Consider the following 13,431-nt stretch of genomic DNA (forward strand, 5'->3'; position numbering starts at 1 on the left):
ATGACGCAGCCAACAGAACTATTTCTGTTATGGCAAACCTTCGCAGAGAAGGTAATCTACTGAGTAAGCCAATCTATATGATGTTATTTGGGTTGATGGAAACTTATTTACTGAAGCTACTATACACAAAGGATGGTCAACAACAATGGAAGGAAAATATATTGAAAAAACAACAACAAAAACCCACAGCAGATTTCAGTTTACTTTTAAACATTGTTAAAGACAAACTACAGGTATGCTGTTAAAGATGGATAAACGTAACATTGTAAAATATGAATATAAATATATAAATAACAAATATAATAAACAATTAATAAAGATGGCGTGCATTGATAGCTCTCCTTCAAGAAGGAAAATGCAATTTTTTTACCTTCAACTCAAAAATAAGAAGACGAGTCAGGAATAAAATATAAATATTTATTTGTATATAGTAACTATACAAAAACTTCCTTAAATTTTAATGACTGTCCTTCGTTTTTTTATTAGCTTCAAAATATTTGAACACTAACTTACTCAAAATGAAAAAAAGTTTGGCAAATTAATGCTTCAATTCATTAAATTAGTGCTTTTTTCAAATTTATGTTTGAAAAAGAAAGACACGAACTTGAATGCAACATTTAGAAAAAAAAAGAAAGAAAAATAATTACCGTTACTGATTTGCAATGTATGTATTACATAAAAAATAGACACAAGTTCTCTGGTAACAAATAGGCACTGTCACAATTTTTAAGAAGTGTTATATATAGTAATGTCTAACTGTAATAAATAAATTGCTACGGAACTTGATAATAATTTTGTTTTATTTTCCCCAGTTCACTGCAGATACTTTAGTTATTTGTATCCAAGTACGTTCTCACTGCTGTCATGTAATTTCAACTACAGAAATTTTTGTAAGGAACCCACTAAGCACCTAAGGTCATCTAGTTTTTAAGGTAACCACAATTAAATCTGCTCTTCAGCAGGGTTAATTACGTCAGTAGCCTTAATTACTGGAAATTAGCGACAGAGTTTTTTTTAACAGTTTGAACCGAATATTTGAAAATGTGAATAGCTTGGTGTTAACAGACAACTACAGCCTCAAATTTACATTAGTAACGTGTACCAACTTGTAAACTGATTTGAGCTTTAAAAACAATAGCATAAAATGATGTTTTCAGCGCTAAGTATTCATCTAGTGATACGGCATTCTATATATATATATATATAAAGTTTTTGTTTTATCTAATATAGAAACAAGTAGTAAATACAGTGTTGCAATATTAAATAAAAACAAATTACTAAAAGATTGGGGAGATAAATTATCTATATTTTATTTTAATGGCATAAAAAAAATCTTGATAAAATTAAAGAGGCCAATACGACATGTCTCGCCACACAATTCCAACATGGTCAGTTTTGACACCATAAATATAAATTGTCTGCATTACTTGCGTGAGACCTGAAAAAAAGGTGTCTTTGTACCAAATCCTTTGTAAGTTGGTTGATATACACAATATAGTTCACGAAAATCCCAAGTTGTGTTAAGGCGTGCGACTCGTAATCTGAGGGTCGCGGGTTCGCATCCCCGTCCCGCTAAACATGCTCGCCCTTTCAGCCGTGGGGGCGTTATAATGTGACGGTCAATCCCACTATTCGTTGGTAAAAGAGTAGCCCAAGAGTTGGCGGTGGGTGGTGATGACTAGCTGCCTTCCCTCTAGTCTTACACTGCTAAATTAGGGACGGCTAGCACAGATACCCCTCGAGTAGCTTTGTGCGAAATTCAAAACAATCAAACCCAAGTTGTGCTTTTCTCGTTGCAAAATAGGTCAAAAGAAAAAAAATCCAAAGTTGTCTGAATTTCTGTTTGAGACCTCTAGAAAGTAATTTTGTACTAAATCCCACATACGTTTGTCAAAATATGGACAAGAAATGGAGCAAAACTCCTAAAATTATTGTTTTTTTGTGAGCCCTGACAATCCTAAAAAGACAACTGTAAATATAACCACATGGGAGCCCAAAATATACATTTTTAGGTTGTTTAGCCTTTGACTTTATAAAATCTTTTTTTTAAAGACCTTAAATAAAAAAATAAAATAAAAAGGTGTTTGAACGTACTAGGCGAATGTATAATTCTACTACGTTTCAGGTCAATCTGAGAAACGTAGGAATAACGATCAGTTGAAAAGTTTTCGGAAGAACAAAGGAGAAACAATAAAAAAAAAACCTTTTCTGAGAAGACATGATCAAAATTACTTACTTTGAGACTAATTGAATAACTTCACAAAAGCAAATATTTATTTAAAAAGTTTGCTTGTTTGTAGTTAAGCGCAAAGTTAGACAATGGACGATATGTATCACGAGTATCTGCTTCCTCTACACCACCACCATTTTCTTGCGTTTCATGTCCAAAACCGTGTCATTTAGGGGGGGGGGGGTTCACAAATTTAAATGACACTTTTTGATAAAAATGCGAATTTTCAAGTCAACTTAAGTGGAAGAAATTTGAGATACAAAATTTAAGAAATAGAAATGAGTTAGAAAAAAACAACAACATCTCAGTGCATTGTTGTGATTTTTATATCAAATAATGGATTATGTCAAAAATGTTTGTGTAAAGCACATGAAATAGTACCGAAACAAACTATCGATTTTTGATATACCTCTCGAATCAATAGAAAAAAATGCACTGTTGCCGACGTATTATTGTGCAGAGCATTGATTTACTGCACTAATCACATATATTCTGTGGCAGAGATAAGTGTCCAGAGTAAGTCTGTCGTTGCCAATTCCTAACTTAAATAGGACAGGAAGGCAATTCTTTTCCTTACTCGAAGAAAAAGCCAAAAGTTGTTCTAGATTAGCCTGATAGGGGACTGCCAAGTTTCATTAACTGTTTTTCGAAATTTGGTCTGAATAAATGAAAGAGCACGAACAAGAATACGATGCATTCAGTTGTTTCTTTCTTCACAAGAGTACAGTTTTCCTCAAGTTAATTTATTTTATTGTTGCATATAACATTTAATGCCAGAAAGAAACTGTTGAATGGTCTGGCATGGCCAGGTGGTTAAGGCAATCGACTCAAAATCTGAGGGTTGTGTGTTTGAATCCTCGTCACACGACACATGCTCGCTCTTCATCTGTGGGGGTGTTAAAATGTGATGGTCAATCACATTATTCGTTGGTAAAAGAGTAGCCCAAGAGTTGGCAGTGGGTAGTGATGACTAGCTGCTTATCCTCTAGGCTTACATCCCTAAATTAGGAGCAGCTGGTACAGATAGCCTTTGTGTAGCTTTGTGCAAAATTCAAAAACAAAATTGGTGAAACGTAACTTCTTTTTTGGAGGACAGAAAAAAAACTCAATGAATAATAAAAATAAATGTTTGCCAGCTATCAGTTCATGAAGTACCTTGAACAATAACTTGTGGTGAGGTGGGAACAGCTCCTTAATAAAGATCAGCAGGGGAAACAACAAATCTGATGTATTTGGACTCATGTGTACCCCTCGTGTATTTCTCTTTACAAGTCATCAGGAGATTAAACAGTGAGAGCTTTACTTCAAGTCCCTTCGTCTACTTGTCGACCACATGGGCTCTAGTAGAGCCCATGATAAGGAGGCAAACGAGGCATGAAATCTTAAAATGGGAAGCTAAAACATAGGGCATAAGTGGTAAACTAGAGAGAAGGTAACTACTCAACAGCACTACTAACCCTTGAACTACTCTAATCAAATAATGGGCTGTCAGTGTTAATCTTACAATACACATACATGACTCAAAAGTGCAGAGTGTAATTATTTAATTATTTTTCTGGTGGTAATGGGGCATGAACCACAAACTCAGATGAAAGTTCAGCATACTAACTACTGGGCCACTCTTAGCCTCCAAAGAAACATAATCAAAGAATGTATATAATGAGTAAGCTAAATACCATTGTACTGTCATCATCCTTTTAAAGTATCTAACGTCTGACAAGGAGTATCTTATGATTAAACACTGTAATTAGTAAAAGCTAGTGAAAAGTAGCTAATTAAAGGGAAAAAATATGCTGCATTTTCTCTTATTATTTTGAGTTACATGATACAATCACCAGATAACAACTGGTGTATAAATACCACCATTGTCTTCATGTACATGAAGAAATAGGTGCACAGAACAGATGTTTTAATGAACCTCACTTTTGTTTTTATGATAAACTATCTTATTTAGAACTTCCTTTAATGGAGATGCACAGATAAACCTTTTGTGAGGAATTACACTGTTAATTTTGAATACAGTAATTTCAATACATTTGTATTTAGGAACATAAAGTAATCCAAAGATTATTTTGAACACCCTCTCAAGTAACATAATTTATGCTGTTTTCATGTTCTTAAAGTGAGAGCACAGTTTTTCTATTCCACTATAATGTTTTCAAACTTATAAGATTAACTTTACACCATAAGCTTTATATCTTTTTTCAGATAATCCAGGGCATTAAAATACATATGCAAAAAACTTTTAACATGGTTCAAGTTGTATGATTTTAAGGTTAAATAAACTATTTAGATTGTAAATTCTTACACTGCAATGAATACATATAATATTTTCTATGTTTTAGGTATAACATATAAAACAGTACAAATTACAAGTCTTTTAATATATTTATATTTTATTGATGATGTGTTGCCATAGGAAGCAAAACAGTTGTTAATCTCACATGTAATTAACAGTTTATACATGTATACATATGGTACATAAAGAAACAGCTATCTACTTAACAGATTATATAATTTCTTTTATTAGACATCAGTTAAAAACATTTAAACAGTTGCTGTGTCATTTTAGGAATAGAGATGAGAATGGACTAATTTGTCAGCAGTCTTAAAGACATACTCACAAATGTTAGCACAGTTCACATTGTGAACTACAGGTATTACAACCATTCTAGTTTTTAACCATCTTTCCAAGTTCATTGATTACTTCACAGACAACACATAAGTAGAAAGATTTAAGTTGGCTGAGTGGCATATGCACAGTTCTTTAATACAAAAATGAACCCATAATTTTTACATTATATCACATATAACAATTATTCAAGCTACTGGAACTCCATATTTTGTTTGGTTGCATATTGAATTCCAAGCAGGTTCTTTATAGGCTTCTTAAACAGTAATTTACCATACAAGATTTTTTACTGTAACAAAAAAAACATCAAGATGTGTCAACTGAAAGTTTGTTATAAAAAGTAAAGGAACTAACATTTATGTGTTATGTTCATCAAATTCTAGATAACTGAGCTTTTCCCATTTACAAAACACCTTATGAACTAATTTGATCTCTTAAATTTTTTAACTACAAAATGAAATATTTGACTACAGATTTGTGATCAGTGATGTCGAGAAAACCCACTTGTAGAGAAATATATATGTAAAAATGGCTCGTTTGGGTTGAGAAAATATTTTACGTAGAGGAGCAAACAACGTTTCGACCTTCTTCGGTCATCGATGACCAAAGCAGGTCGAAACGTTGTTCGCTCCTCTACGTAAAATATTTTCTCAACCCAAACGAGCCATTTTTACATATATATTTGACTACAGATTTCTTGCAATCAGAGCCACTCATATTTTTAATTATTGTTATTTCTGTATCTTAAAAATATAAAAAAACAACAATAAAAATACTGTGATGTCTCAGTTGGCATCACACTAAACCAACAATAACTGCTTACAAAGAAATATTTAAAACAAAGGTTTTCTTCCCTTTTAATTCTACTGAACAACATCAGTATCAGTAAAGAAAGCTTCAGAAAAAAATAGATATCTTATTCCAGCTGAATGGCATTATGTCAACACATTTAGTCAACAAAATAATTTTAAGACACAAATTGGCAATGTCTATATTTACATTTAAATGGCACTGGGCTATTTACACTAACAACTGCTAAGAAGCAAACTTTAAGGTATAAATTTATCTTTACTTTTATTTCTGTTTCTGTACTTCAACAATGCTACGTCTGTATAGCAATATCTTTCAATTAAGGAACACTAAAGCACATACACACATTTTCCTTTCCTATTGAAATCAGAAAAATCTAGTGGTGTTAAAGATAATGTAACTTGAATTAACTGTTCTACATTAAAAACGTGACTATTTTGACAACTGTTAATTATTTTAGCTTGCAATAAGAATCAAATGAGGAACTATGATGGGTTCAGTTCACCTTTTGTAGAAAGTAAGGAAGAATAATTATTTTTAAACCCACGGGCACATTCTACTACACTTGGAAAACAATTACACAATTATGTCACACACGTTTATTAATCATTAACTTAAGTTTTTATTGCACATATTATTATTGTGAAATTTAACAATTCATAACTGATTTATTTAAAAAATAAACTTAGTAAAATTTTGTCAGCCTTTGATATTCTTCATGTATAAGGGCTTATAGTTTGTACACAAGAACATCTCTTTGCAGATTCACAAGTCTATATCAAGAGTATTCCATTAACACTAACACAGTAAGTGGTATTTCTAACAAAATAAGATTATTGATTTTTTAACATCAAGAGAGAATAATTTTAGAACTCTAGTTTTTTAAATACATTTACTTTATTTCCCAAAAATATTTTAGCCCTAGGCACTTTGATGACATTTTTTGAGCTTCAGATAATAGTATGTATACAAGAAGTTTAAAATTTAAAAATCACCTTAATATTTTAGATATAAAGAAACTGTTTCAACCATTGAAAAAAAAAAGTTGATTCACTTAGATTACACATTGCTATAATAGAAAAATGGTATTTTAGCTTTCTAAGTTGTAAAGCATATTTTAACTTTTATTTTTCACAAATGCAGCTAGTTCAAGGTGTGAGTAGCCCAAATTTGACAACAACTAGGCAAAAAAATGATGCTATAAGCAGAAAAATACAAGCCATAATGACAACCGTAGTTAAGAGAACTTAACGAGTTGAAAAGATGGAAGTGCTTAAAAATGAAGGGCAGACTAAAAAAAGCGTGTTAAATGATTTTTCTTGCTTTATGTAAGTTCTTGCACTTAATTCCACTTTATATTTTTAATTTAAAATTTTTCTTTGGAATGAAGTAGAATATAAAAAACAGCAATGTGTTTATGTAGCTTAATGACACACTGAAAGTTGTACATTTACTACAAGTGTTTGGTTTCTGATTCTACAAAATTACTTTTAGTAGTAAATTTAATATTAATGTAGTTTTTCCACTCTTTAATATAGTTGCACTCATCTATGACACTATCAGCACCTATTTTACTTTAGTTGTTTGTGTCATGCTTTAACAAGAAAGAAAAATACATGACAGAAACTGTTCTTTCTTCTGTTACACATATACTTCATATCTTGGACTTTGCTTTGGAATACACCATTTCTTACCATTGAGTTGTAGAGGTATTCCTTACAATATATCCACTGGAAATACACCAAGTATTGCACTGTGATAAATCTTTTATCCCAGTTTTTCACTTTCTTATTCAAATGTCATCAAATTTGCTGGAGGCTATAAAATATCAAATTAAAATCTCAGCATGTGTGTGTATATATAGCAATATATATAAAAAACATAACAGTAAAGTAGAACAGTGATATGTTACTTACTATATATATTTCTTTGCTTGTTAACATTTGAAGTTATAAAAATAGAAAGGTGAATGATGAATAAAATAAAAATTATGGGAAGATGCATGTTCAAACCCAAAAAAACTGCACCATGTACAACCATTTTTAAAATGGTAGCTGTTCCTTATAGACCATAAAGAAATTTAAAAACAATATAATAAAACAGTTTACAACAAAGGGTTCACTAAAGGTGACAAGTACAAAATTATTTCCCGATTGGAATTTCAGCCAAAATAATCACATATCTGTAAGAACAGTATAATGAAACATAAAATGTACTAGTCAATAATGACAATTATTACAAAGAGAAGACTTAAAAATTAAATTCTCTCTCACAGTTATAAAAACAATGCCATAATACATTCCTTCTTTTCCTCTTTAACAATAACTTAAGTGTCCAGTGGTACATAGGTCAAAGATAATTGTTTATTTTTTGAATTACCTCTAACCACTGATTTTAGATTATTTTACATTAGAAAGGTAATCTATATGCAATGTCCCACACTATTCCATGTGATTTAGTTTCTTCTGGAAAGCTATACATTTTTAGTTAGTGTAACTACTTGTTTATAACAATGAAAGTCCCATCATACTTGTTGTTGATATTGTCTCATGGCTTCCTGAAGGTGATGGCACCACTCAAGAACCTTAGCTTGGGTACCAGCTCGAAACTTGTACACATTTCCTTTCAATGGATCACTTAACTGGAAGGTGTCAGACTGATTAGAATTTTCATTCCAAACAACCATCCAGCCCACAATAGAAGTCATTTTGTTAGAAGTACTTTTGAACTATAGAAATTACAAAAGATTAAAAAATAAAATAATTGAATATTTCTCAGAAATATTCACACAGAAAGGTATGATAACTGAAACTTTCTTTAATTAGAAATGTATTTGTGACAATAACATGATGCAACAAAGATTTATCTGGCTTCTTAACCCTTAAATGGCAGCCATCATCAACTGATGCTGCTACCTGCAACATTCCCATATTTAAGGGCTAACAGTCCCTGTATGTATGTATGTATGTATGTATGTATGTATGTATGTATGTATGTATATTTACATTCTCATTGAACACACTATGTTTTTAATTTTGTTTAGTTTAGAGGGGGACAAATTTTATGAACTACCAACCTAATATTCTATATCAGAAAAAGAGTGAAAGAAAAACTGCAAACTGAAAAATAACTTAATCTGAGTGATACTGTAAAGTACAGGGATTGAGTGCACTACATCAAATTAAATTTGGAGCATCATCATGATATTATAATGAAATACACCATGTTTGTTCATTCTCTATCTAATGACCATGGCTCCTGACAACAGTTCTGCAAAGCCTACAGTAAAGTTTCCATTGTAAACGTTTTTGTTTTGATTTTTAAATAAGGCTTTTACATGTAAAGCACACCACTTCTCCTTGGGAGGTTTCTGTAACTCATCTAATTGATGAGGATGTTTCCAAGTGCTAAATTCAACAGTCTGATCATGTAGAAATTCATGGGCAATGCATCTGACAACTTGACCAATATGTTTTCATATTAAACAGCAATTATATGCATTTTATTCCCAACTGTTTAGGGTAAGTGGTAGTCGAATGGGAGGGAGGTATGACTGGAAGCATTATTTTGGTGAACCTAGACATTGTTGGCCTTCTTTATTGTGTTGTATGCTATTGCCTTGGAAATCTGGTGGATGATATGTTCCACAAACACAATATCAGTGGACACTGCTCTTTGCTACCAAATCTGGGGTATGACTTATTGTAGGTCTCTTTCAGGTTGGCCCCAGTGTCCAAAGATGAGCTACTTTCCTTTGTTTTCCAAATGCCATTAAATATAAAAGATTTCCCAGTCTTGAAAAATCTAATTTTCTGATTTGACAATAACTTCATGATGTGAGTGTATTAATTTTTTTGCACTGGAAGGGGCTATTACATACAAAATCAATCAATTATTGATACCCATTACATAACTACCAAATGTCAAAATGTGGTTGTACTACATGCTATTCCACAGTATGTTACATCAGCTTTGGTTGTGATGTGATTAGTTAATCTGCATATTTAAATTTTAATATGATATACTCCATGCACTATTGTAACACTATGCATAAAAATTATAAATTTGGAATATTGTGTTGTAACATATCTCTTAAACAGAGTTCAAATACCTAATTTATCATTGGAAGTACATTTCACAAATATAGAAAATAAGGATGTGCTAAGTATGAAAAGTTAAAGGATCAGAATTTCTTTTTCCTTCCTTTTATTTCCTAAACCTTTCATAAATATCATTTAGAAGACTTACAGTGTAGCCAGAAACACGACAACTCACTTAAGTTCTATAATTTACACTTCATCCAGGCCAAGGTTCATAAGTTGACATGATTAAAGCACTGCATAACATTAAAGTAATGAGAAAATTATATTGTTCTAACTGTTCTACAGTTAAGCTCATCAGTGCTAGATTTATACAGTGTGAGGCCAAACCAGGAATATGAATGGTGAACACATGTTAACATTTGATGCGTTATTATACAAAAATCTTTAGCACAAACAATAACAGATAATTTTGGTGTAAAAATACAAATGTCTGAAGTAAAATGTTGATTATTTAATAAATCATTAAATTTGTTACTATTATGAACAATTTTTTTTACTGGAGTCAAGTTTAATGTTATGAACAGAACTAAAATAACAAAATATAAGGAAAATAATTCTCTAGTATTATTAATTAATAATATTAATGTTTCTAAAATATTGTACAACTCAGAAATATGTGCACAGTAGAATATGAAAGACAAATTAATTAGTTTAAAACACGAAGAATGTTTAGAAAAATTGTTTATTATAATGTGTACAGCTTAAGTAACTTTATTAACAGTAAGCATGCAGGTAAATGCAATAAACAAACATTTATGGTTTATTACTGTGAATGAAATGTATTCAGTTATCAAGTGATTCAATTGAAGCTAGGTATTTAAATTTTTCAAGTAGAAATAACATTCTATGTTGAAATTTTTATGTGCTACATTTCAAAATGTAAATATATGAATTTTACTGCACAGCACATATATTTCAGTAAGAACAAACTTAAGCTCCAAAACTTTGTATTCTCTAAACTGACACAGATGATAAATTATACTACAAAAATTTACAATGGCACATTTGCTTCACATTATTTTGAGATTAAATAAGATTATTGGACAAAGAGACATGTTTAATTCTCTGAAAGAAAACCTCTGAGTATATGTAGATATACTTACCCAGTAGCTTAGTTGTAATCTTGAAGGCTTATAAGGCTAAACTTCAGTATTATATTGCAAAATATTGTGCTTAACAACAACCACTTAGAAACACCCAAGATGTCACATTTATTAGAAGCTAGCAATTGTACATAGGCATATACTCATTAAGCAAGCAGTTAATAATAAATAGGTTCTTGGTTTCTGCCATTTAAACTTATGTACATTTCTCTATTATTGTGGTACTTCTTAAGAGCAGGCAGGTTTATTTAAACATGAATATTTCAATGCAATGTGTGGTTAAAACTACATATTGTAAAAAATAACAACAACAACATATAATTGAGATTACATCAGATAATTTAGTTGTAACAAACTGTACTGATTCATTAGTTTGGTTTGTTTTGAATTTCGTGCAAAGCTACACGAGGGCTATCTGCATCTGATTCATTAGACCAGTACTTTGTGGTCTGTCACTATTTACTGATCTCAGACAAAGATTAATTCTTTATCTATGTAAGTGTAATAATTATAAAATAAAGCAATAATGATCATGTTATCCTCCATATTGATTAATGATGACCACAAAACCAAACAACAATTTGTAATTAATGGTGAATGTGAAAACTTGTTTTATAAAAATGTATATTTTCTAAGCCTACAATCTTTAGAAGCTTGCTATGTATATAATTTTTCAACAGTACTTCTGGGAAATGCACAGTGTTATGAGAAAAGTAACAAAAAATCTCATCAGAGACTCACATCTACTCTTTCATGTCCCCTCAGGGTCTTGGGTGAAAAATAAATTAATGATGTGCCCCACAAGCTTACCCAATACCTCATCCATGATGAAACCTGAAAATGTATATTAATTATTAGTTTGCACTTTTAAGCACTGAAACTTTTCTGTAGATAAAGAAATTACTGATCTAGCATTTTACTTATTGCAAACACTATGGCTTTAGATAGACATAACTTTCTATTTTATTACACACAGATGTTACTGATAGGATTTAAGATCAAACAAAAAACTTATTTATGTGTAATTTTTCAAATAAATAAAACACAAATTCTAGAAAGAAATTAAAAACAGAATATACTTAGAACAGCTTTCATATTTTGTTCACCCAGAAGTAAGTAGTTTTTAACAACCTTGACAAAATCACTTATATCAGTTAGCTTAATTAAGCATGTACACACTGTTAAATGCATCAGTTTTATAATAATTACATAGACCTTGTAAGAAATTTAAATTTTAAATCATTAAAGGTCCAAAAAATTATTAAAAAGAGTGCCACATTATTAATTCTATTTTCCCAACTGGCAGCACTATATTGAAAACATGTGCAATTGAGAGTAATGTTACAGTTCTTAATGTATATGCTACAGCATGAAATGTCTTTTGATCACAGCATTACATCATAAACCTAATAAAATAAGCACTGGTGTAAAATTTCTGTTAGAACCAACTAAAGAAATCTGTCTTTGACCTAACAGATATTTCATTTTTGAGACTGATGTGCTTTGATAGTTAGCAAATTTTGTTTTGTTAGTAAGAGTTAGTGTGCTATTTAGTTAACCATATATAAACATCTAAATGTTTTACACACACACACACACACACACACACACACACACACACACACACACACAAATAGTGTAGTTTCAACACTAACATAGTTCAAGGTTATCATTATGTTTTGGTAAAATAGCAAGTTTTACAATTTCAGGGGTTCTCAGACCATTCCAGATCTCCCTATTTGTCACAGAATTAAAAATGAACACAGAATAAAGAGTATTCTAAAAACACAATGATAGTACAATAATTCTGCATATACAGTTAACTTCTAAATTACATAACTGGAAAAAAACTCCATCATATAACATGTAGAATACTAAAAAGGAGGGTTGGGTATAACCTATAAGTTAGTGTGTTTAGACTTTGAATTTGAGAACTCATGATTTAGGTCCAAAAGAAAAGCACTCTATAAATAGAGGCTGTGGATGTGTTATAACAATGACAGTCAATTCTCATTATTCAGTCTTTCAAGAGATGGTGGTGTTGATTAGCTGTCTTCACTCAAGTTTATAGAGTAACATTAGGGATGACAATGTCTAAATAGCTACTGTATAGCTTTGTGCAAAAAATCAAAAAGTAACTAAAATAATTAAATGCTTTTCCTATAGCAGAAATAAACAACAAATAGGTTAAAAATTGAAGAGATTCATTAACTATTTTATTATTAACTTAAAAAGTCTCTAAAGAAGTTAAAAAATATAAATCCCTTTAGAAACTTCAATGAACCACAGATTGAGAATGCTTACTTTATATTTAAAATTAGTGTTACAACTGTTATTGGTCATTTAAAAAAATCTCTAATGAGATATAACTTTGGGTCACAAAGTCAAAAAAAAAAAAAAAAGACCCATAATGAAGAGCTGCTAAAGTGTGTTTGTAGTAAAGCAGAAACCTACACAACAGCCTATTTGTGCTCTACCCACTATGGATATTGAAATCTGGTTTCTAGTGGTGTAAATCCACAGACATACTGCTGTATCACTGGGAGGTGAACT

The 13,431-nt window shown here is 30.9% G+C and overlaps 1 protein-coding gene across 5 annotated transcripts in view; it reads right to left on the minus strand.

Moving 5' to 3' along the window:
• Positions 1 to 4,608: 4,608 nt before the first annotated feature.
• The window catches only part of LOC143226274 (ras-specific guanine nucleotide-releasing factor RalGPS2-like), an 88,381-nt gene continuing 79,558 nt past the window's right edge, over positions 4,609 to 13,431 (minus strand). For 3 of the 5 annotated variants that reach the window (XM_076457036.1, XM_076457057.1, XM_076457030.1), the window contains 3 exons: positions 11,620 to 11,712; positions 8,203 to 8,400; positions 4,609 to 7,490 (listed from right to left, as the gene is read on the minus strand). In XM_076457036.1, the coding sequence (XP_076313151.1) occupies positions 7,461 to 7,490; positions 8,203 to 8,400; positions 11,620 to 11,712 (321 nt within the window). In that variant the 3' untranslated portion in view covers positions 4,609 to 7,460. The remainder of the gene's footprint in view (positions 7,491 to 8,202; positions 8,401 to 11,619; positions 11,713 to 13,431) is intronic. The other 2 variants (XM_076457064.1, XM_076457046.1) reach the window with 1 other exon arrangement.

The sequence above is a fragment of the Tachypleus tridentatus genome, chromosome 1 (genome assembly GCF_004210375.1).
Source record: "Tachypleus tridentatus isolate NWPU-2018 chromosome 1, ASM421037v1, whole genome shotgun sequence".
NCBI lineage: Eukaryota > Metazoa > Arthropoda > Merostomata > Xiphosura > Limulidae > Tachypleus > Tachypleus tridentatus.